Source organism: Tenrec ecaudatus, chromosome 10 (genome assembly GCF_050624435.1).
Source record: "Tenrec ecaudatus isolate mTenEca1 chromosome 10, mTenEca1.hap1, whole genome shotgun sequence".
Taxonomy (NCBI): domain Eukaryota; kingdom Metazoa; phylum Chordata; class Mammalia; order Afrosoricida; family Tenrecidae; genus Tenrec; species Tenrec ecaudatus.
The window spans coordinates 140,940,778-140,966,571 of record NC_134539.1 but is presented as its reverse complement, the minus strand read 5'-3'; the positions used below and the strand labels follow the sequence as shown (position 1 = coordinate 140,966,571).

General features: G+C 40.3%; 1 protein-coding gene across 6 annotated transcripts in view; it reads left to right on the top strand.

The window, feature by feature from the left end:
• Positions 1–25,794, top strand: part of KANSL1 (KAT8 regulatory NSL complex subunit 1) — a 190,886-nt gene that overhangs the window by 154,199 nt on the left and 10,893 nt on the right. For all 6 annotated transcript variants that reach the window (XM_075562014.1, XM_075562016.1, XM_075562018.1 and 3 more), the window contains one exon: positions 21,362–21,533. In XM_075562014.1, coding sequence (XP_075418129.1) covers positions 21,362–21,533 — 172 coding nt within the window. The remainder of the gene's footprint in view (positions 1–21,361; positions 21,534–25,794) is intronic.

The window sequence follows — 25,794 nt, the reverse complement described above, 5'->3', positions numbered from 1 at the left end:
CACACACACACGGGTCGCAACCCACAGGTTGAGAACGGCTGAGTTAGAGTGACTTGTTGGAAACAAGAATGAGACCCATCAGTAGATAATGAAAAACTTTGAGTGTCCAAGTGGTTAGTTTGGATTTTACCCTTTAGGTTTTGAGCAAATTATTTTTCAGGAAGATAAATCTGAAGTCCTCTGTGTTTATGGTGACTTGCCACAAAAGAACCTGGAGACAGCAAAATATGATGACCTCAAGAGCCCTAAAGCTCTGAAGATAAAATGTGTTTTAATGGTCTTCCTTGGGAAAATTACTCAGGTTTGGTGAATATCAGGTTTGGGAAGACAGAACCTGGAGAATGGAAGCAATTTCATTGTAAAATTAAGACAGATAATAACAAATTATTTTGCTATTGATTGATTGAGCATTTATCACTCCTGAGATCTTGAGTGAGAGATACTAGAGAAAAGCTTTACCTAAGTTAAAGAGACAGATTACATGGAAAATTTTTTCCCGTGGTGGCATGCTCACTTCAGCTCCTCTTGGTGGTACAGGGCAGGAGAGAGAGCAGGAGAGGACGAGATTTATTGTTAACCAAGGCTTATATATCTTTGGGGGTGTGTGTGTCTCCTAATTACAGGTAAAGACATACGTCAGTTGTACAATAGACCCATGGAAAACTTTTATAATATAAAATGTCATTTATAATACAAATGAACACAAATGTTATATTATTTCTTGCCTAGTGACCCTGCTACTTGAAGATGTTTACAATTTAATCTAAAATGGTAGTTTTTGGATTTTGAGATTTCAGATTAATAAAAATCTGAAAAAAAGGCATTTTAAATCTGCTTGCTTTTATTTTGTCAAGGAAATTTGTTTTCAAATTAACACTTACTATGAGGTGGTGCACATTTTATTTTTTAAAAGAATGTAGCATTATTGATAAATTGCTCCATTGTTTTAATTCTTTGATATACTTGTATGTAGTCTGGCCATAGGAGCCCTCAGCATTGGAAACAAACAGCTGGGAAATGTTGGTTTTCTTTGTGTTGACAGCAGTAGAACAAACAAAATGTCCATGTTTATTATTAACACACTCTTAAATTTTTGAATTCACCTAAATAACATTTCTTTTTTTTTTTGGGGGGGGGAGAGAGAGATATTTAATGCTAGCCCAGGTTTTTTTTCTAAATAACATTTCTTATTAAATGATTCGGCAATATTATAGCATTTAATTTAGAATTTTATGGTGGTGTCTGTGTTAGTGCATAATTTTATCTAGGAGGCTTTATTTGGGCGAAATGTTAAAGTTGGCTGTTACAGAATTCCCATTGCTCCACTTTTTCCCATAGTAACTCACTCAACTGGTAGCACATCATTCAGGGCATTCACTTTGGCGTCTGCCCGGAATTTCTGTGAATTCAACATAGGTAAAAATGTTGAGTTATGCACAATTGTAGACTTCCTAGTTTTAATTTTATTTAAATCTGTTGTCATGACATTTGTTGTTTGGGACTAAAAAAGTAAATTTATTATGAATCATACTGATAATGAAGAAGTACCAAATGGCATGTGTTCTTTATTGACAGGAAGCTTTGGGGGCTGGGCATGGTGATGACGGGAAGCTCTTATGAAAGACTTATCAGTGGTAGTCAGACTTTGAGGACAGAAGAGTGCTACATGGAAAACTGTTAATCAGGGAAGTACTCAAGGGAGTACTTATTGGGTAGTAACTCGGCACTTAGACCAGTGAGCTCTACATTTGTATGTTTGCATCAATAGACAGTGCAAAATAAATTCTGAAAAACTGAGAGAAAAAATAAACATAGAAGCTCTAATATTTAATTTAATATTAATACCCACTTGGGGGAATCTTCAGGAGCCCCACTGTAAGATACACTTGGTTGTAATAGAACGGTCATACCTGTGCCTTCAAATGCTAGTGGTGGGTTAGGTGAGACATTGATTTTCAGTGCATACATGAAAGTAAAGTCTTAAAAACTATGCTCAAGCCAGAAGATTTCTGTGCGTGTGTGCTTGCGTATTTGACCTAACATGCAGTGATTAACAGAGAACGATGAATAGCTTTAAGTATTGCTTTAGATTTTTCATGGAATACTCATTACCTCAAAGAGAATCTAAACCATTAGCTGTATTACGGGAACATGGACTTTCTCCCTGTATTTGTTTTCTCTCTCTTCAATCAGTTCTTATATTGCTTTTTGGGGATTCTTTGCTGTTCTGTGAATTAGAAGCTTGTGTTAGTGTTTGTGTGACTGCTGTTGGTTTTTCTGTGTTTTTTAATTGAACATTTTCCTGAACATTTTCCCGTTGTCTTTAATTTTCCAGTTAAGCTCTCAGTCATTAGCAAATAATTGGACATCCCTATATACTGTATATATTCCTGTATAAGCCAAGTTTTTTTTCCCAGTACATTTTTTTTCTCTCTTTTTAAAATCATTTTATTGGGGGCTCATCACAATCCATACATACATCCATTGTGTCAAGCACATTTGTATACTTGTTGCCTCATCATTCTCAAAATACGATTTCTATTTGAGCCCTTGGTATCAGCTCCTCATTTTTCCCCTGCTCTCCACCCCTCTCCCTCATGAACCCTTGATAATTTATAAATTATTATTATTTTGTCATGTATTACACTGTCTGACATCTCCGTTCACCCACTTTTCTGTTGTCCGTCCCCCAGGGAAGGGGTTATATGTAGATCCTTGTAATCAGTTCCCCCTTTCTAACCCATCTTCCCTCCACCCTCCCAGTATCATCACTCTTACCACTGGTCCTGAAGGGATTATCTGTCCTGGATTCCCTGTGTTTCCAGTTCTTATCTGTACCAGTGTACATCCTGTAGTCTAGCCAGATTTGGGATCATGATAGTGGGTGGGAGGGAGCATTGAAGAACTAGAGGAAAGTTATATGTTTAATCCTTGCTACACTGCTGCACCCTGACTGGATGGTCTCCTCCCTTCTTCCTTTATGTAAGGGGATGACCAGTCGCCTACAGATGGGCTTTGGGTTTCAGCACATTTTTAATAAAGTTTTGTGGTAAAATTGGGTGCCTTGGCTAATTTGGGTCAGCTTATACTCAAGTATATACAGTACATCTTACTCCATTTTCTTATGTAGGTGCTCTTTTAGTACAGAGTTAAAATAGATCGATCACATGAAGAATACTTATTCTTGATGTTGATGGCAGTGCTGTCAGTAGTTCAGTAAGGGTTTTGGTATAGGATAATTTGCTAAAGTGACTCGAGGCTCTTCATCGTGTACAGTGTTCTGGAAGAGTATAAAAATGTCCTTTAGAATCTGAGACTAGCATGGTTAACACACTTCTCAATCTCTCCTTTCTTAGTTAAACAAACTTGTAAACAGTTTTTAGGTTTCACTCGTTGTTTCAAAGACTAGTCCTTGGCTGTTAATTTCTTCTTCCTGCCCCCTTCTTCCCTCCTCTCCTGATTTTATTAGAATTCTTAGCTTATTTATTTTCTTATGTAATAAGAAATGCATTGAACTTTAAAATTTTTCTTCTGAGTGTTATTTTGATGGCATGCCACAGCCTTTGATGTGTGAAATGCTCTCACTGCTGTGATCTCTAAGTTTCCTTGAGTTTTTTATTCTTTTCCCAAAAGTTAGGCTTTGAGTCTCTAAATTCTAAGTGGGTAAATTTTTCTTTTAAAATAATATCCTTTTTGTGGCTTGCAGCTTTTGTCTTCATAAAATTATATCTCCTGTCCCAGCAATAGTTTTGTTTTTATCTTGAATTTTACTTTCCTTGATACTTTGAGTTATATGTATGTGCATTTTTTCAAACACAAAGCAAATTTCATTTTATTTGTCTATCCTCAAAAGTCTGTTATTTTATCCATATTTAATCGTGTATATGATTTTCTTGTATATTACTCAATGTTCTAGAAAACCCTGTTTTTGCCAGTGCTCTTAAGTTCTGCCTTTTTTAAAAATCATTTTATTGGGGGCTCCTACAGCTCTTATCACAATCCATCCATCCATTATGTCAAGCACATTTGTATATTTGTTGCCATCATCATTCTCAAAGCATTTGCTTTCTTCTTGAGCCCTTGATATCAGCTCCTCGTTTTCCCTTTTCTTTTTTTTTTTCGTTTTCCCTTTTCTAAGTGAACATTTTTCCTTCTTTAAAATTTTTTAAATAATATTTTTTAAGAATTATTTTACTTAGCAGAAACCAAATTATCTAATCATCATGTAGGTGTATTTTTATCTAAACTAATTTATTGTTTATTGTTGCTTAGAACAGAGTCCCTGTGTGGACATCAGCCACTGACTGAAAAGTCAGAGGTTTGAGCCCACTCAGCAGGTGCCTGAGAAGAAGTCCTGGTAATCCACCTCTGAAAAACCAGCCAACTGGCACACAGGGGTTGCCAGAACTGGAAATTGGTGACTGGTTTTTGGTAACAATTAAGACATGGCTTCAAGTAGCACTTTCATTATTCCTTGGCTATTTGAAAGTGGTTGTGCCTTGCTTTCATGTGTGAGCAACAAGTTGACGATTTATTAAGTTTTTAGATTATGACTTTTCTTCCTCTAAACTTTGTTCCAATGTCTTTTTTTTAAGTTTTGTTGAGATCGAATTCACATCATGCATTTCAGTGGTTTAAACATATTAAAGAGTTGGGCAATCACTACCACAGTCAATTATAGAAAATTTTTCATCATTCTTTTTTTTTTCATCATTCTTATTCATTCTTATTCCCACTTGCCCTGAAACTCCCCTGCCAGAGCCACTATCCACTATCGTGGATTTCATTTAAAGGAAAACATTCCCCACCCCAATTTTTTCTTAAATCAAAGGTGACCAGATTTTAACATTAGTAAAGTGGGACATCAGCGGAACACCATTGATAAAAACCATATACCCTAGCTTGTTGTGCATTCTTTCCAAAAATCTGGGAAAATTGTTAAAATTGGGATGACTGGTCACCTTAAAAGTGGGTACATTCTGTGCTGGGTTTTTACTTTAAAAATCAAACAAAAAAGAACACTTGCCATCCATGTTCTGTTTTGACACGTGGCCGCCCTGTTCAGAGTTGAAACGAGCTTCATAAGGCATGCTTCAGCTGTGGTCTACCAGTCATGACTGAATGACTTCACACCACCCACCTTTCAAATGGTAGCGGAGCATTTGCCCCACCCACTGACTCATACATAGCTGTGTTTAATTATTCCTAGGGTGTGTCTACTTGTACGAGTTTGTATTTTGGCCTGTGACAAAGGAAGTCCATTCTTTACTCTGTACTCAGGGCAGTATGGTAACTCTCATCCCTGGATGGTACCAGCAGCTGCTAAGGGCTTGACTGATTACTAGCTGAAAGGTTGGCAACTACCTTTTAATTTTTATTTATTTATTTACAACTACCTTTTTAGAAAGAAGAAAAGGTGGGATGGGGGGGGGGGGTGATGAGAGACCACTGTTGTGAACCAGTTCAGTTTTTTATATTTTTTACTACAAGTTATATGTGTCTATAACCATAATACAGCATTGTTCTGTTTAAATGTGGCATAAACATTGCAGTATACATATTCAGCCATATTGTTGCTGTTTAAATTCACATTTGTGGGTTTGTTTGTTTTTTAAGGTTTTTTTTCACATTTGTGTTTTTAAGATCTCTGTTGACACGCATAATTTTAGTTCCATTTCTTAAATATTCCACTTTTCCTAACAAAAATATTAGATGGGGGGTGCATCTATAGCAGTGTCTGTGACCTGTTTGTTGACTTCAAGATTCTAAATGTTAACCATTTTAGGTTTATTGTGTTGGGATGTTCTGTATCCCCTGATCTGCTTTCTATCTATTTGTATGGCTTTGTCGATTTCCCTTTGTAGTTCTGTTTCTATTGTGTGCCTATTTCTAAAGTGGCTTGTTAGGTGTGTATAAGTTTATGGTCATTCTAAGGTGAGATTAATCCATTTATATTTTCTCTTATACTATTAAGCTTGGAGTTGTTTCTGCTATTATTTTTAACTATGCTTTCACTTTGCCTTAATTGTATTCCTTTTTTGCTATTTGGTAGTTGAATTCTTCTCCCGCCCCCCAACCTTGGTTATGTATTTCTGCATTCATTATTATCCTTAAGTACAAAAATGCATACTTAATAAATTCTAAATTTAATTATTACCTCTAGCTTCTTTTGAAGCAGCAGGACAAAGAATGCCTCTTTTTTTTTTAAGAATGTATTTTGAAAAGCTCTGATCTTTCCCTCCCATTAGCTATAATTACTATCTCAGTTACCTGTTTTTAAATTTCCCAAATGAATCATTCCATATATCCTCTCCATCCTTCTGAGTTCATTTTTCTCATTTGTGAATACATCCTTTAATGGTTTGCCAACAAACGTTTGTGGGTTCTACAGTCAGTTTGTATACGTGTGTTATAGATGCATGCTATTTGAGTGTGTAAACACATATATTCTCCTTAAACCTGAGTGATGGCTTAGCTATGTGTAGAATTATATATTCAGCCTTGAAAAAAATAATACTTAGAGGACCTGATGCAGAGGGCTTAAGTGGAGAGCAAATGCTTTGAGAGTGATGAGGGCAAAGAATGTACAGATGTGCTTTATACAATTGATGTATGTATATGTGTGGATTGTGATAAGAGTTGTATGAGCCCCTAATAAAATGTTAAAAAATAATACTTAAATACCTTTCTGGGTGGGTCTGTTGAAAATCTGATGTCATTTTTTTAACTATGAATTTTTTTCAATCATTTTATTGGGGGTTCATACAGCTCCTATCACATTTAAATGTGAATTTAAACAGCAACAATGTGGCTGAATATGTATATACATCCATCCACTGTGTGAAGCACATTTGTTGCCATAATCAATTTCCTCCTCCCTCATGAACCCTTGATAACTTACAAATTATTATTATTTTCATGTATTACACTGACTAATGTCTCCCTTTACCCACTTTTGTGTTGTTCTTCCCCCTGGAGGGGGTTATATGTAGATCATTGTGATTGGTTCCCCCCCTTTTTTCTCCCACCTTCTCCTTACCTTTCTGGTTTCAATACTCTCATTATTAGTCCTGTGGGGTTTATCTGTCCTGGATTCACTGTGTTTCCTGCTATTATCTGTACCCATGTACAGACTCTGGTCTAGCCGGATTTTTAAGGTAGAATTGGGGTCATGATAATGGGGGGGGGCATTAAAGTATTAGAGGAAAGTTGTAATTTTCCTGGGTGCTATACTGCACTCTGACTGGCTCATCTCTTCCTTGTGACCCTTCTGTAAAGGGATGTCCAATTACCTGCAGATGGGTTTTGGGTCTCTACTCCACACGCCTCCTCATTCACATTGATATGATTTGTTTGTTTTGGGTCTTCGATGCCTGATACCCGATCCCATTGACACCTCACGATCACACAGGCTGGTATGCTTCTTCTATGTGGCCTTTGTTGCTTCTCAGCTAGATGGCCGTTTGTTTACCTTTAAGCCTTTAAGACCCAAGACACTGTATCTTTTGATAGCCAGGCACTGTTTGCTCTCTTCACGGCATTTGCTTATGCACTCATTTTGTCTTCAGTATTTATGTTGGGAAGGTGAGCATCATGGAATGGTAGGTTATTAGAACCAAGTGTTCTTGCGTTGAGGGAGTACTTGAGTAGAGGCCCAATGTTTGTCTGCTATCTTAATATTTAACATATAAATATATGTACATAGATCTATTCCCCTATTGTTATGTATACCTATATTTACATATGTACATGTTTGTATTTAGACCTCTATAGATGCCCATTTGCATCCTAATTGTTTCCTCTGTTTCCTTTTACTTTCCTCTTGTCCCTCTATGTTGTTCAGCCTTCATTCAGGTTTCAGTAATTCCTCTTAATTACATTGCCCTCGATTAAGCCCTGTCAGGCATCCTAGGCTCTCCTTGCCATTGATTTTAGATCACTTGTTGTTCCCTTGCCCCTGGTTTGTTAACACCCACTTCTTTGCCCCGCTCTCACATGTCCCCCGAACCGTCAGTCCCGTTATTTTCTCATCCAGATTGTTTATCCCGCCTATCTTATCTAGACAGACATGCACAGATAATATTGAGCACAAAAACAGACAAAACAAAACAACAACAAAAAATCAATGACCAAAAAAATACTATTAATAGTTGCAGGTCTCTTTCTTCTACATTTGTTCCTGTTTGCTCTGATCAGACGTGTTCCTGTCCTTGAGCTTCAGCTTCAGTGCTGTCCTCTGAAGTGAATTCTTCACGGAGGAGATGGTGGGATATCCATGTAGTTGGGATTGGGGCCTTTCCCGTAGAATCTGATGTCAATTTAATTGTCATTTCTTTATTTGTGTAATGTTCCCCAAACTCAGAACCACACCCAATCCTTAATGTAAAGTCAATTCAGACTTACAGTGACTTTACATAAGACAAAAGTGCATTATAGGGTTTCCACAGTAGGTTTGAACTCCCGAACTCAAGCCAAAACCCAAAAGAATCAACAAACAATTACCATTGAGTTGATTAACTATATATAAAGTTTTTAAGGCTATAATTCTTTATAGGAGCTGACAGCCTCCTTTAGAGCAACTGGTGGGTTTGAACCACCAATCTTGTGAGCAGTCCATTATCTATCCCACATTTTCAACAGGGCTCTTTCAAGTTCTCTAATCCTTCATTGTTGGTTCCTTTATTTATGTGTTTTATAATTTCAAGGGGTGTTTTTAGATCTGTGAATTGGTTTTTATCGACATATAGGGTCTTGGTGTATACCCTCATAATGGGAGTTTTTGTCCATCTTGAGTTTGGAAGTTTCGCTAGTTGTTGAAAGTTTCCTCCTGCATTCTCTTGGTGTATGTGGAGTATCCTGCCTAATTGTTTTCTCTTTTGCCCTTTATGTTTCTGTGTCTTGTCTTGCTGAACTCACTCCATCTAGTTTTTCGTGGCTGTTCTGTTCCTCCACTTTCAGGATTTTCGTGAGCTGTGGTTTGTTTACTATTTAGCTTGCCCATTGAATGCAAGACTTGATCTTAACTGTAATTTTTATTTATGATTGTATGTGGTGTTTGTTTTTTCAAAACATTTTCCCTCGTCTTTTCATGTTGTCTTATGACTTTTGGTCTTTTCTGAATACTTTAAATGTGCTTAATTTTAAATTGCTTTTAAATTGTTTTATCCTCGCTTTTTTCCCCAATCATTTTATTGGGAGCTTGTACAACTCTTATCACAATCTATATATACATCCATGTATTAAGCACATTTGTACATTTGTTGCCATCATTATCCTCAAAACATTTGCTTTCTACTTGAGTCCTTGGTATCAGCTCCTCAGGTTTTTAAAAAATTCATTTTATTAGGGGCTCATACAACTCCTATCACAATTCATACATACATCAATTGTGTAAAGCACATTTGTACATTCGTTGCCCTCATCATTCTCAAAACATTTGCTCTCCACCCAAGCCCCTGGCATCTGGTCCTCATTTTTTCCCCACTCCCCGCTCCTTCATGAACCCTTGATAATTTATAAATTATTATTTTGTCATATTTTGCTCTGTCCCACGTCTCCCTTCACCCACTTTTTGTTATCTGTCCCCCAGGGAGTAGGTCACACATAGATCCTTGAAATAGGTTCCCCCTTTCCAACCCACCCTCCCTGAGCCCTCCCAGTATCGCCACTCACACCACTGGTCCTGAGGGGATCATCCACCCTGGCTTCCCTGTGTTTCCAGTTCTCATCTGTAACAGTGTACATCCTCTGGTCTAGTCAGACTTGCAAGGTAGGATTCGGATCATGCCAGTGGGAGGGGGGATAGGAAGCATTTAGGAAGTAGAGGAAAGTTCTATTTTTCATCATTGCTACATCACACCCTGACTGGCTCATCTCCTCCCCGAGACCCTTCTGTAAGGGGATGTCCAGTGGCCTACAAATGGGCATTGGGTCTCCACTCCACGCTCCCCTGCTCATTTACTATGGTAAGTTTTTTTGTCTTGATGATGCCTGATACTTGATCCCTTGACACCTTGTGATCACACAGGATGGTGTGCTTCTTCCATGTGGGCTTTGTTGCTTCTGAGCTATATGGCCGCTTGTTTACCTTCAAGCCTTTAAGACCCCAGACACTGTCTCTTTTGATAACCGGGCACCATCAGCTTTCTTCACCACATTTAGTTGTTCACCCACTTTATCTTCAGTGGTATGTCGGGAAGGTGAGTATCATAGAATTCCCCATCCTCATGTATAGATATATTTGCATATGTACATGTCTTTATCTAGACCTCTATAAATACCTTCTGGCTCCCAGCTCTCTCCTCTATATCCTTTGACTTCCTTCTTGTCCCACTATCATGCTCAGTCCCCACCAGGGTTTCAGCAATTCCTCTTAGTTACATTACCCTTGATCATACCCAATAAGTCCTCCCACACCCTCCTCACCACCGATTTGGATTGCTTGTTGTTCCCTTGTCCCTGGGTTTATTAACACCACTACCTTTCCCCCCACATCCCCGTCGCCCATGTCCCCACGGAACTATTGGTCCCGTTATTTTCTCCTCCAATTGTTCATCTGGCCTGTCTTATTTAGACAGACCTGTGGAGATAACAACATGCACAAAAACAAGACAGCACAAGCAAGCAACAATATACAACAAAACAACAAACCGATGACAAAAACGAAACACAACAAGAAAGAAAAGCTTGTAGTTAGTTCCAGGAGTGTTTGTTGACCTTTAGGAGTTTTCCAGTCCAGTCTGTTGGATTTCCGAGGCTGTATTCTTTATCGGAGTAGAAAGCACCACCTTTCCCTTGTGCAGTGACCAGTGGCTTTGAAGTACAAATCTTGCAGTTAGCAGCCCAATGAGTAGCCACTATGTCACCGGAACTCCTGTTGTATATATACAGGTTGTATGATTTTAGAAATCTGACTTGAAACATCACTCAGGATTGGACTTCCTTTGTAGATAGTGATTTTCTCCTTGAAGGTTGTGACGTCTCTGGCTAGCTGGCTGACTGACCAAAACTTTCTCATCATTTCCTGGATACTGAGTGCTCTTTCTGTTCCTTCAAGCACCTAGGGATTTCCCACTCTTCATTCATTCTAGGCCAGAAGACCTTCTCCTCTTCACCCCTGAGGTCTTTGGTGGGCAATGTGGTGAAGCCTGTGGCCTTCTCGTAGTATTTTTGTTTGAAGGCATAAAATAAAAAACAATTGGGCTAAAACTGAAATCAAGCTTGTTGAATGATTTGTAAGATATAAATTTGTGTTAAAGCAACATGTTCTTAATGCATTAGGTAATATTCAGCAGCAGATCATTTGAAGTGGTGATGACCATCAAGATGTTTCGTGACATCTGCCACTGCTGCAGTGTACTGACTGCATCTAGTCAGAGAACAATACTTAATACCTGTCCTTGCCTTAACGATTCATAAAACTTCCTACTAAAGACTAATATTTTTGTTAAGAAGAAAAAGGAAATCTTTTGGTTCTCCAGTATGTGAGTCTAGGTTGACCAGAGAAACAAATTCAGACACTTGTATATAAGAAAGAGCTTATATAAAGAATAATTGTATATGTAATTATTAAGAATAATTGTATATTAAGAAGACATCCTTGGGTGGGAGGGAAGGAAAAAGAGGAATTGATCCCAAGGGCTTAACAGCAATTAAATGTCTTAAAAAGAATGATTGCAATATATGTACTAATATCAAATACAATTGATGTATGGATTCTAACAAGAGTTGTAAGAACACCAAATAAAATGATTTAAATTTTTAAAAAAGAAATATCCGAGTCCAGATCAAGTCCATAAGTCTGATATTAGTCCCTATGTCTAATACTTGTCTATAAATTCCTCTTCAGACTCGCAACACATGTAATGGCGCTGAATGCAGGAAGATCACAGACCAGTGGGTGGGAAGTCTTGTGGATCCAGAGGTGGTGGAAGTATCTCAGTGCTGGTGTGGGTCTCCATGTGGCTTCTCCATCCCCAGAGCTCTGGCTCCATCAGGGGAGCTCCATGTGTCTTGTCATCAGGAATGTCTTGCAGTAAATGCCTGTGTCCTGTCTCCAGGGAGGAAGACTGGAGTTTTCAGAACCCTCTGGAGAAGGCCAGGCCCACATGGAGACCTTATTGGCTATGACCTTATTGATAAGCTAGACTTCACCCCTTTTCTCAAGTTGACAGGTTATGTAACCCAGTGTATTTGAACAGGGACTTCTTTTTAAGAAATAGCGACCACATGCATTTACTGTAACACCAAGTGAAACATTTCTGAAGAGCCTCCTTCAGTTTTTGTTTTGGTGTGGTTTTTTTGCCACTACTGAAATTGAGCGTTTCAAAATGCAATCCCTGTCCACCAATATTTTCAATCTCTTAAACTATCCTAAATTATGTATAGGTACGAGAGGGGTTTTAGTTAAAGTATTTTATTGATGACATTACTTTTTAAATCTTTTGTTTTTAAATATAGGATCCATTAATCAAATGTATCTTTTGTCTGGATATTTAATGCACTTACATCTTTTGCTGTGTACGTAGGCTTTTGATCTTTAACCTACGTATTAATATTTCCAAATACCAGTAGTGGCCTTTCAAATGCCACATAGGACTTGATGCCACAGGGTTTTGGTACACATTTCAAATGTGTGCAGTTGGTGCACACTAACTCCGTTAGTCCCTTTGGCTGTTGTTTTCTAGTCTAGAAATGTTTGCCAAGCTACGGTTCTAATACTGTTTTTAGTGCTTGAATTATATTGCAAGTTTGGGCTTTCTAGAGATTGAATGAGCTAGTCACAAGGCAAGTTGGCGGGTGGGGGGGAAATTGGTATGCACTTTTAATGTTTACTAGGACCCCTGGTTGCACAGTGGTATAGGATGGGGCTGCATGGCTGTGAACTGCAAGGTTAGCAGTTCCAAACCACCAGTTTCTCTGAGGGAGAAAGAATGAACAGTTTTGGGAACTCACAGAGGTGGTTCTACCCTGATGTATATGGTCGCTACGAGGCAGCATCTACTCAATGGCAGTGAGTTTGAGGGTTTCTTTTTGGTCTATTACTGTTTGTACTTCAGCAACTATTTTCCTAAAACTACCCCAAACCTAATTTTTCAGATTTTCAAGATTCTCATAAATGATATTTTAGGTGGTTTAAATCAAGACCCCGGCAAGGCTCATACATTCCCAGTGAGTTTTATCTGTCTTACTGGTTTCTTCATCTTTCTTAGCAATTTAAACCATGAATTGTGTACTTACAAAGCAGCTTCGTTGTGATTACCTTGTTTTAGTTTTGTAGACCATCTAGAATTTGTGAGTTTTCATTACCTAATTCTGTTTTGGAAAAACTATTCTTTTAAAATTTTTATTACTTTTTAAAATGTCCTCAGATATGGCCCCTCCCCCATTGGAACCCCCAACTCCTGGGACTCCCAACTTCAAGTACCTTGGACTTCCATGTCCCCACATACCCTGTGCATTTAACCTGCATTTTCCATTCTCATTTTTCTCTCTTCTTATTTTGTATAGTTCTTCTTGGGTTTTCTATCCTCTTCCCTGTTGTGTCTAGTATGATGCCAAATTCATCTATTGAATTATTAAATTTGCATTAGATTCCTTTTTGTGTATTTAAGGCTTTGTGAACTTTTCTTCCCTTTTTTCGAATTACGAAACCTTAAAATCCTTGTCTGCCAACTGCAAAATAATGGTAACTGCAAATATGTTTTTTTATTTTACTTACAGTGTTGAGTTGTTTGGGCTTTTTTTTTTTTTATCATAAAGCTATAGAGTCTCTGCTCTGCTGGTAGATTTCTCTAGAGAGGAATCCCTTTTATGTCTGTAAGGTATCAAGTATTTGAAACCCCAGCTACTCGATGGGAGAAAAATGAGGCTTTCTACTCCCACAAAGAGTTCCTCAGGAACTCACAGAGGCAGTTCTAACCTGTCCTAAAGGCTAGGCATCAGCTATATGAGTTGGCATCGACTCAATGATAGTTTGGTTTGGGTTTATATTTGCTCCTTAGCCTCCTGCCCTTCATAGCTTCAGGATTTGACAAATGCTTTAGGAGGGCTGGGAATCTGACATGTGTCATGCTTCTTTCCCTGGCCTCTCTATGCATTTTTCTGTCCCCAGTGTTGGGTTTCTACTCAGACAACGCTCAAATTCTAGGTATGTTTTCCAAAATCTGCAGATGTCCCCAGGAAAGAAGCAACTGCAGACTGTGAATTTGCCGCCTCAGTTCTTTCCTGTCTGGAATTTTTAACAATTTTGTAACTATCTCTGATATCTTGAGGTTGGTTGACTGGTTGATTTCCTTTTCTCTCTTAACGAATTTTCAGTGAGAGTATTGATTTGCTAGAAGCTGTCCAACATACTCCTTTTTTATAGCTTTTATTTATTCCGTAGTTTCTGGTGGCCTACATTTTTCTAGTTATATTCTTATAGCGTTGTGTGTCTCTCCCTGTCCCGTCCCCTTAGTTAAAACAAAACAAACGGTTTTATTGTGACTGCAGGGCTCCAGAGCAGACCCGTTTTCCATTCGTCGACATTTTCTTTCATCTCATTGACTATAATCACCACAATGTCGTCTGACCTTATCACTCTTCCTCCTGGTATTTTGTTTCCATTCCTCGCTCTCTTCCCTGGTTTGCTCTTCATCCTTGGGCAAATGCTGCCCTTTTAATCTCAAATGACGGGTTGCCCTAAGGGGTGTGTATCCCACTAATGTCATTCCCTTTGTAGATCTTCCATTGTCAGACTGAAAATTGAGCCATGGGTTTGAGTTGATTTCTAAAACTAGAGAGTATTGAAGGGCCATGGGTTCTGGCTTCCACCAGTCTCTGTTCAACCAGTAAGAGTGCTCGTGAGCATGCATGCGTGATTTTGACTTTTCCACATTTTTCTTGTATTTGAGCACCTTCTAATGCCGTGATTCTCAACCTTCTTAATGCCGTGACCCTTTTAAACATTTCCTCATATTGTGGTTGACGCCCAACCGGAAAATTATTTTTGCTATTACTTCCTAACCGTAATTTTGCTAGTGTTCTGAATGGTAACATAAATATCTGATATGCAGGATGTATTTTCATTGTTTCAAATTCAACATACTTATAGCATAGTGATTAATCACAAAAACAATATGTCATATTGTGAATTAATTTATTTCTAATAACAAATAAATGAAATTTTGTCTTGAAGCATGGTATAACATGGGTAACAGTGTTCACGCTGGGTACTTGTATGAGGACAGACCTGCCCGGAGATGATAGAGAAGCAGGGTCTCAGTTCTTAAGACCATGGGGAAAAGGAAAAAAAAAAAGACTATGGGAAATATGTGTTTTCTGGTAGTCTTAGGTGACCCCTGTGAAAGGGTCCTTCGATCCCCCAAAGTGGTCGTAACCCGCAGATTGAGAAGTGAAAGCATATACATTGTTAAGTTTCTTTAAACTTTGCTCTGTGGTAACTTAAATTACATCAAATTCAGTTTGTCTTTCCTGGCCTTGTTCTGTCCTCTGTTAAGCAAGTAGAAGAGTATGCGTAATTTAGCTCCAATACTACAGCAGGACCTTCTGGGATCTCTGTTGAATGTTCCACATTCCAATTCAAAAGCCTCTCAGCTGTGTGAGCTCTGGAAACAACTTCACTCCCAGCTCCTCAGGTTGACCATAGGGCTCTTAACTCTCTGTAAGGTTCCTGGTAATTAGCCCTGACTGATCTCATGAGGACTTCTAGAACTCTACTTGCAGATCTTCCACCTCTTGATAGTTAGGCCTTGCAGTTTCAGCCACACTGCCCTGTGATCTCTGTGTGCTCAGCTTGGTGCAACCACTGTGCTGCAGACGGAGAAAACTAGACGGGCACAGAGCCCTCCTTGAGGGCAGCTTCAGCCCTGTGCTGCTGCCAACTGTCCAGTTGTCTGGCTCACACGGCCAGAAGGTAAATCTGGTCACTTTTATCCCAAGTCAGTCTCTGGTGGCATTGTTGCCACTTCCAACAGTGTAAGCTTCTTCAAACAGAGAGCAGAGTTTCTGAACACTTGCAGTGAGCCACCGACTCTAGATGCTAACATTAGCCTTTGCTGTGCTTCACCACATAGTCATCCACTAATACATTTGATGTATTTCAAAGTCAACAGTATGCCTCTACCCTTTGAGTATCCTGAAAACTGGTAGTTAGAACAAAGTGAACAAATGAAACTTGAACAAATTTTGGTTTAAATAGAAGAATCTCACTTTTTTGTTGTCGATTACTGCTGGCCCCTTATTTAGGAATTGTATTTCGTGTTGTTTCTATAGATGATGCCCATTAAGAGACAGTTGCCATTTGTTGTAGGCTGAGCTTTGTACAGAACATGCATGGTTGGTATTTTTCCATTGTTTATCTTTTTAAAAACATAATTGGGGTATTTCAACTCATTTTGGTTGGTTTTAATGCTCAGATTGTCTGAACTTTGATTCATGGGAGTCTCTTCACACGTGTTCCTTGGTCGGTCATCTTATTTGACTTTAGTCGGGGGCGGGGGGGGGGGGGGGGGATCATTATAATTTGAGCCCGTTGGTGTCCTCAGCAATTTTGCCCTTTCCGCATCCTCTCCACCTTTTATCCCAGGAACGTCTGTCTGTAGATACACTTGGTTGACACAACAGAAAGGGGAGTGTTACTTTCAAGGGTAGGGGCCCAATGGAGAAGACCCACAATCTAGACGTGTACCTGCCCCATTGGTGAATTACGGAAGGCGCCATAACTGGGGTGTAAACTAAACGAAGGGGCATCAAGGAAATAAAAAGCGAATGAAATAAGAGGCAGTTGGGTGTCAGGTGTGTGGTGTGTTCTGTTTCAAGGACTTTGGCTTTTATTCCTCATGAAGTGGGGAGCTTTGGAGCACTCATAAACAGAAGTTTGGTGTCTCTGAAGCAGCGAGTGCCCTCCTGTCCCTGCCAGCTGCTATACACGGTGGTCTCTATTTGCCAAGCCCACATGCTCCTTTCTTTTTAGCCTTTCCTTCCTCTCCTGGTAACCGTCAAACATTGTTTATTTTCTTTCATTCTTTTTTTTAAACAATGTTTATTTTCATACGAAAACTTTGCTCTTTTAAAAAATGGTCTCATACAATATTTACCTTTTTGTTATTGATTTCCCTCAGCATAATATGTCCTTCAGGCTCATCCATGTTACATAGTATTCCCATGTAGGTATGTTTGAAGTTTTACCATTTTTCTGTTGGTGGGCACTGAAGAAATGGGATTAAGCCACATCTGACAACTCTGTGGCTACACAAAGGAGAGAGATGCCAGAGCCACACCACCTCAAGGTTCATTGCCACATGCCTCCAGCCTTCTTTGCCCTATTCGGACACCAGCCGTCTATATTCTACATCTGTGCTAGGTTTTCATACTTGGTTGCAATGGCCACACAGAACTCAACAGACAATACTCATAATTATGGGGTTAATTAGGAAGCTAACGGGTTACAGATGTTAAGGATTCCGTTCTTTTGTCCTCACTGCTGTGGGCTATGCCTCTTGGTCTCCGTGTGGTGTTCCTCTGCTGTGTCACATGAGCTCCGTGTTGCAGTGTCTGCTGCCTTTGTCACTTCAAGCAGAGATCTCATGCACAAGCTCTGCTTGTGGCTCTGTTTTTGGATTACTTGTATTAGGAACTCTTACATCTCTTAATCACAATCCACACAATCATCCATTGTGTCAAGCACATTTGTACACATACTGCCATCATCATTTTCAAAACATTTTCTTTCTGTTTGGGTCCTTGATCTCAGCTCCTCATTCATTTCTTCCCCGCCCTCCCTCATGAACCCTTGATGTTATAGATTATTATTTTTCATATCTTACATTGTTGTCTGTCGCTCTTCACCCACTTTCCTGCTGTTCATCCCCCTGGGAGGAGGTTATATGTTGATCCTTGTGATCGATTCTTCTTCCCCCCGCCCCCCACCTTCCCCTTAGCCTCCTGGTATCTCTATTCTCATTGTTGACCCTAGGGGTTTATCTCTCCTGGATTCCCTGTGTTTTGAACTCTTATTTGTAATAGTGTGCATGTTCTGGTCTAATCCGATTTGTAAGGGAGAATTGAGGTCATGATGGGGGGAGTTAACATTAAGGAACTAGAGGAAAGTTGTGTGTTTCATCGGTGCTATACTGTACCCTGACTGGCTCATCTCTTCCTGTGACCCTTCTGTGAGGGGATGTCCAATTGTCTACAGATGGGCTTAGGGTCCTGTTGCTGTGCGCGTACATACATGCACCACTCAACACCACCTCACTCCATCCCACCCCACCCCACCCCCAACTCACATTGGGTATGATTTTGTTCTGGGTCTTAGATCCCTGATACCTGTTACCCTCGATACTTCATGATCACCCACGCTGGTGTGTTCCTTCCATGTGGGCATTGTTGCTTCTCAGCTAGATGGGTGCATGTTTATCTTCAAGTCTTTAAGACCCCAGATGCTGTACTTTTTATAGTCAGGCACCATCACCTTTCTTCACCACATTTGCTTATTTACCCTTTTTTTTTTCTTTGTAGTCTTTTAATATGTACCCACTTTTTCTTCTGTGATCATGTCGGGAAGGTAAGCATCACAGAATGCCAGATTATTATAAGAACAAAGTGTTCTTGTGTTGAGGGAGTCGTTGAGTCAAGGCCTAATGTCCATCTGCAACCTTAATTCTTAACATGTAGATACATAGATCTGTTCCCCTCGTTATATGTAAATATATATATTTACACAGAGACATACCTGTGCTTAGACCTCTATAAATGTCCTTTGCCTCCTGGTTCTTTCCTTTATTTCCTTTTGTCTTCTTGTCCCACCATCATGTTTGGCCTTCATCCAGGTTTAGTAATTCCTCACTGCTACGTTGCCCTTGATTAAGCCCCACTAGGCATCCTCCGCCCTTCTCTCCATCGGTTTTAGTTCACTTGTTATTCCCTTGTCCCTGGGTTGGTTCCCCATCCCCCTTTCTCCTCCTTCCCCTTCTCCCATTATTTCCCCCAATCATCGGTCCCATTGTTTTCATCTCCGAATTGTTTGACTCTTCTTTCATGATGGTCCTAGGATTCCTCTTCCTGCTTCTAACATGACTCACACTCCTCATCCATCAGAGTGGCAAACCTGGCCAGTCTCCTGATAGTGTTAGTTCTCACACTATTTCCCATGTCCCCACCCAATCATTTGTGGTAGTTAACATGGATAGAAAAGCCATCTTAAAGCAATGTCATGTTCATCACGGGCATTTAGATGTTTTCTTTTTCTGGGATTGGGAATGTACTGTGGTGAACACAGGAAGCTCCCTATGGTTTTCCAAAGTGGTTGCACTGGTTTGTCGTCTCACTGGCAGTATATGAGAGTTCCAGTGGCTCCGCCAGCATTTGTTTCCTGAGTAGTGGGGGTGGTCGGTTTTGTGTGGGTATTTGCCATTAGTGCTAGGGTGAGATGAAACTGTTGATTTGTATCACGCTGGTGGTGTAGTGGGTTACATGGTGGGGCTGGTAACTATTGGAAGTCAGCATTTCAAATGTACCAGTTACGCATCAATAGAAAGAGGCGGCTGTTTGCCTCCCCTAAAGAAACTGAACAGGCAGTTCTGCTCTTCCTATAAGTTCATGGTGAGTTGAAATCTACCCTCCTCATTTTACATGTTGTCTTTTTTTTTTTTCCATGTGTGCATTTTACCCCACTCTGTTCCCTTCATTAGGCTAGTGGTACCCTACTCACAATATGGGGAAGAAAAAAAGTGGTCCCACAGAACAACCTTTAAATTTGTCATTTCCAGCAGGTATTTGCTCATAATTTCTTTTATCTTAATCTCTTTTTATAACTTGACTATTATCCTTCTATGATCTTTTGACTTTACATAGGCTATCAGCACATTCATACTGGTATAAATAGAATGTGGTTTATGAGTTTGATGTGATGGGTTAATTTAGCCCTCAAAGTTTATTTTGATTTATTTATTTATTGTTGTGGTGTTATTTACCTACTTGCTCTTTAATATTTAAAGTTCTGGTCTGAGTTTAGATCCTGGCCAATTACTTGAAACCTTGTCATCTACTGTGAGGTTTCATCCCATGTCAACCTGTGTCCATGCCCCTCCCAGTGTCTTCAGTTCACAAGGTTTTCTTCCAGAAAACCAGTCCTGAGGAGGTTGGAAGGATTCTCTTCCCTCCCCAACCATCCCTGTTTGTGTTAGAGGTTTCATTGGTAGAATAATCTTGCAGTGGCACCTACCATTGCGGCTTGTCAGAATTCTTCTTTCACTTCAGTACAAGTCGTTCAATCTAACCTTCAGAGGCTTTCTTTGCCTGCCACCGACCTACGTGGCTTCTAGGAAGAAGCACTTGGGTAATGTTGACAAATATCACAGTGCTGTGCTCTCACACCTACCTTTCTCCCCTATATGCCCATAAAGGCAGCCTGCTTCCAAGAGAAGTCTGTGCTTTAGCAGTTGTTACAGAGTTCAGCAGCAGGGCTGGTGCTGCCTTGGCTCCCAGCACCCATTGATAGTGCTTTTCCACAGGCAACCTTTTTCTTCCAGGCCTGTGTGCTGCCCAAATGACTCTATGGGCCGTGCAGTGGCAGATGGAGGGACTCTGCATTCAGCATGACCTGGAGCTTTCTCCTCAAATAGGGCATATGATTGTAAAATGACTTTCTTCTTATTGGTAACAGGATTCAGTATCTTGAAGGCTTAGAGCAGATATCACATATAGCAGTTGGACATAGAAGTTATTGATTATTCTGGCCACACAAGTAAAAGGGAAATTTAATGGAAATACTTTTAAGAATGAAGCATATTGTACAACTTCTTGATGTGATTGAACTATTGAATTGTTTGACTTATGAATTATATGTCAATAAAATGGCTTTTAAAAATACCAATGGAATTTAGACTGAATTAGAAAGTAACTACTGTGTTCCAGGTAGTCCAGGGAACTACTACTTTGTTGAAGCCACTGTGAAGTCTTTGGGGAAGAGATGTTGACAGAGAGGAAAAGCTCTTTTAAGCCAATGAAGTTGCTGGTTGAAAGAAAGAGAATAATTCATGTCCCACTGAGAGTCCAAAGCAGATAAAGTCCACTAAGGTGGTAAAAACCCAGGCTCTGTGAGGGAGTCTCAGAACCCATTCTTGGGAAGCTTTAAACTCACAAGCTTGGGCTTCATTCACGTAAATGGGTTTCAGGATGAGGGTACACATTCACTCATTTTGTAAGGTCCATGTGCTATAGAAACAGGACTTTCTCATTTATTTTTACTTTAACAAGCTAATCAATCCTATAAACTTCGAAGCATTTTCTCAGTCTTTGGGTTGATGTACAGGGAACTTGTTTTCCCGACTTACTGTTTGTGTTTGGCTTTTCACAGGTTCACCGTAACAGCACTGTCCGCTCTGGCTGTGATGTGAGTCCCTCCTGCACGCTCTGCGGTTCCAGCAACATCACCAATATGCCTCCTGAAATCCACTATGAAGCCCCTCTGTTGGAACGTCTTTCTCAGTTGGACTCTTGTGTTCACCCAGTTCTAGCATTTCCAGATGGTAAGAAAAGCCATAGAATGAGACTTAAGAGGTTCCAAGTCAAAGAAAGTCAGCCGAGAAGCCAGGTGCAACTCCTCCGATACTGTGGAGACATCACTTTACCTCAACAGGGTTTCTCTGAGCGCAATGGATCCACCACCCTGAACAGGCTCCTTCAAGGTGCCAGCTTCCTGAGAGATTTCCTCTGAAAACACCCCCCCCCACACACACACACACACAGTTGCCCTGTGCAGCCTAAGCCATTTATCCCAGTTTTTTGTTTTCCAAAAGTGAATTTACACCGTGGCGATGCAAATGTGATAGGTAGCACTTTTCTAGAAAAGTCTCTTCAGGCTTGGGGCGTGGGGGATCGGCGCAGGGGAGGAGCTCTTGGGGAGATGTGACAGTCTCTAAGTGTACATAGGCAGGTCTTCAGAATTGCCTTCTGTTATTTTTCAAAAATCCATCTCTCTGGTAAGTCTGTGTACCTTGCCATTCCTCCTGTCCCATATCCCCTTCCATGACCACTCTTCTCCCACTGAACAAAAGAAAGGCCTTCCTCCTGCTGCTGCTTCTGCTGCCACATCCCACTGTTGTAAACCTGGGAGACGGGAGGCACCAACAAAGGGAGTGCTTCTAAGACTTCATGACCCCTGAAGGGAGTTAAGTAAAAAGACAATTTTTTTGGTTTATGTTTTTAAAACCATTCTGTTGGGAGTTAAGATAGCTACCTTATCATTCCATAGTTCAGTCACATCAAATAGTATTGTACAATTGCTACCATAATCAGTTTTTAAGCTTCACCTTATTTCTCGAAATCCTTGATTCCTGTCTCCACCCTCCACTGTGCCCCAGGAGCCCTCACACTGCTTTCTGTCTCTGTGTCCAGGGTTCCATATGCTGGGAACCAGCCCAAGTTCAAGGGGAAAATAGAGCAGAGAGAGTGCCAACGCGGAAGAGAAATCACACAGAAAATGTTGAAAGCCAGATCGAGCCCAGTGTAGGGAGGGGGTGGGGTTGTTGTCAACTGACAACATTTAACCATTCAAATCAGATGATTCCTTACAGTCATCTCTCCAAGGCCCTGTGGTACCCAGTTTCTCCCCATCCCTCTAGGATGGAGAGAGGGAAATCACCGGAGGCTTATTTTGTATTGTGAAATCTTTCTATTTATTAACTACTTTTATTGGGGGCTTTTACATCTGTTACCACAATCCATAACATTCATCCAGTATGTCAAGCACATTTGCTGCTGTCATCATTTTCGATGCATTCTCTTCTCATTTGAGCCCCTGAAAAGGGCTATTTTAAAAGGGGTAAAGGTGAACATAGAGGTTCCTTATTTTGTCAGGACTGCTTTGTGGCAAAGTTCTGTGACTGGTCTGTCTGCTTAGAATAAATACTGAGACTTAATAATTGAAATCAGACTTTATTCTGAGTAGGTTAAATGGCAGATTCTTCTTAAAATAATCAAGTTTTGATAAAAAAATATTTTAAGGAATATATGCAGTATAAAAGAAAATATAAACTTTGGCAACAGAGTTTATAATTACATTTCAAATGGCTATGCGTGAACAAAAACAAACACCCATTATGAAACCATGCCCTAGCTGGATGGCTTCATTGATTTTCTGATAACCTCATGATTTGATCCCAACTTAGTTTGCATTTCCTCTAAAATAACTGTCATATTTTGACTATCTGCTGTGGCGTGTATTATGGCTACTTTGACACTTACCATTTTCTGTTAATTGATCTTAAATTTGCTAAGGACAGACAACCAAGATTTTTTCTTTACTGCCTTCATTAACTTTTTGCTGGTGGACTAAGCATGTGTTTGAAAAAAGCCTGGCTGAATCAGGAAACTGATGAACCACAAGGATTGTGTAGGGGAAGGAACCTTGGTAGGGGGATGGGTTACAAGTGGAGCTCCTCCTGGAGAGAAAAATGAGCCTTTCTGCTCCCAGAGAGAGTTGCTGTCTCAGAAACTCACTGGCAGTGAGTTTTGTAGCATGAGATACTGGGGCGGGTAGTTTGAGCATGATGTTACAGAGAGACTGGGAACTGTCAAAAATCCCTTAAAATTCTAGGCCATGCAGTGTAGTCTGTCACAACCAGGTTCCAAACAGTTCAGTCAGGGCCATTGGACACAGTTCTCTTGTATTTTGGATTTTGACCTGAGTAGGAAATGGGCTTTTTCATAGATAGCAGTTGATCTACTGATTGTGTCAGAACAATGTCCATTGTTACAAAACAACTTATATATGAATTGATTGGAAAACTAATTGTGTAATAAATGTGGTGTTCGCTTTCCTCCTCCCACCCCCCACCCCACCCCTTCTTTAAGCATTGACCATCCATTATAGATCTTTTTTCTAACTGGCAGTTGATCAAACATTGGATGACTCTCTTTCCTATTCTGCATCTGTTCTTTAAATGATTGAGTTATTTTTTGGTCACCTAAATCCTGTGATACTTTATGACTTGCTACCAAAATTTCCTTGTACTTTGAAAAGGGACATGATGTAAAATAATGATCTTGTCACCACATCACTTCTGAGAGTAGAAAATTTTAGGAAAGTTGGAACATGTAACTAGCCAAGTAGTCAGGGGAGTTTAGGTCAGCAGTACATAAACTTTAGAGCCAGAGCTTTAAATTGGTTCTTCCCAGAGTGGATCCAAATTTTTAAAATGTGGGTATGCCAGAATGATAAGCAGAGCACGAAAACGTATGAGTCATCTCCCTGCTAGAAACTTAGTCTCCCCCTTAGAACAAAAACAAGGTCTGTATGCACATTTCATAGCACCCACTTTGACAGAAACTGCGGTGCCCCATCAGAAATGGTGGCCAGCCACGCTGCTTTGAGCGTATCCAGTCTCTGGGATCAGGCCCCCAAAGTGGCTCACTCTTCCTCTGCCCGTTCGGTTACTGGTCTACTTCAATCACAAGTTTACGAATCCTGATCTATTCCATCTCGCTGCAAAACTGAACTGGTTTGAAGCCCTGTCTGGAATATAAAACTGAAAACTCATAAGCATTTTCCTCTGTTTCAAAGCAGACACAATGACAAAATCTTTCTTTTACCATTGGATTATAACCCATGTAATTTGCTTAGGGTCTGCATTGTTAATGAAATACAATGCACAATTCCCATAGTTAACCCTTTGGTTTCTCTTGGTACTCTTGGTATTTTAGATCAAGAAGCTAGCTCTCAGAGGTTGTGGCTAATCTAAAAGGAAAAGCTAGTGAGTTTGAAAGGCTGCGGGATTAAATTAAAGCCCAGGTATCTGGGGTGATGACTGTCCTTTGTTACTGCATTCCATTCCTGGCTTCAGAGAAACCAGGTCCCCTGCCTATTTCAGAACTCTGGCTGTGGGCAGAAACACCGAAGATTTAGAAATGTTTCTGGGATTACTCTCAGAATTACAGGGTTGAGTGCATGGCCTAATATTTAGAGAAAGGCAGGACAGAAGCCTGAAGTCTCCAGTTAAATTCCGATTCTGACAAGATTGTCACCTGGCCAGCACGGGTGGGCTCGTTCCCTTGTCGGCAGTGTTGGTGCGTGCGGTTGCAGATATTCTCCCCCTCAGTTTGACCGCCTTTCCTGGCCTCTTCATCCAACTCTTTCCCCGTGGATATGTTCTGCCATGCCCTTCCCCATCCTTCCCATTCCAAGCCAACTGAGTGATCGGAAAGGGGACGGAAGGACAGGTGGTGACTAAGTACCTCTGTCCTTTTCCATCGTTCTGCCTGTCACACCGCTTCTAATAGTTAGTGCTGGTGGTTTGGTCATCAAATTCTCCTTCTGAAACTGTAACTCTGAAAAACTTACTGCCATCGAGACTACTTTGATTCATAGAAGCAGCGAAGGACTTCTTGCCCCTGTGCACTTCCTAAGACGAACTTTTTCTGGAAGTAGAAAACCTCATTTTTCTCCCGTGGAGCAGCTGCTGTTTTGGAACGCTGACGTTGTAGTTGGCAGGCCAGCGCATAATCACTACGCCACTGGGCCAGTAAAGGAGGCTGTATATTTTTTGCCATCCTAGGTCAGGTCATGGAGGCCAGTGTCTCATCCTGGTTAGGGCAGTCCTTCAGACTTGGGGTTAAGAGTTCATTTGCCTGCAGGACCAAGCAAGTACCTGAAATGATTGGGGGGGGGGGGGGGCTTGGAATGAAGTCAAGTGCTCTTGCCCGATTTAACAGGGATTGCTACTCGAGCTCTAGCGATGCATGGCCACCACATAAAACTCTTTTTTCTCTTAACCAATACCGTAACCACAA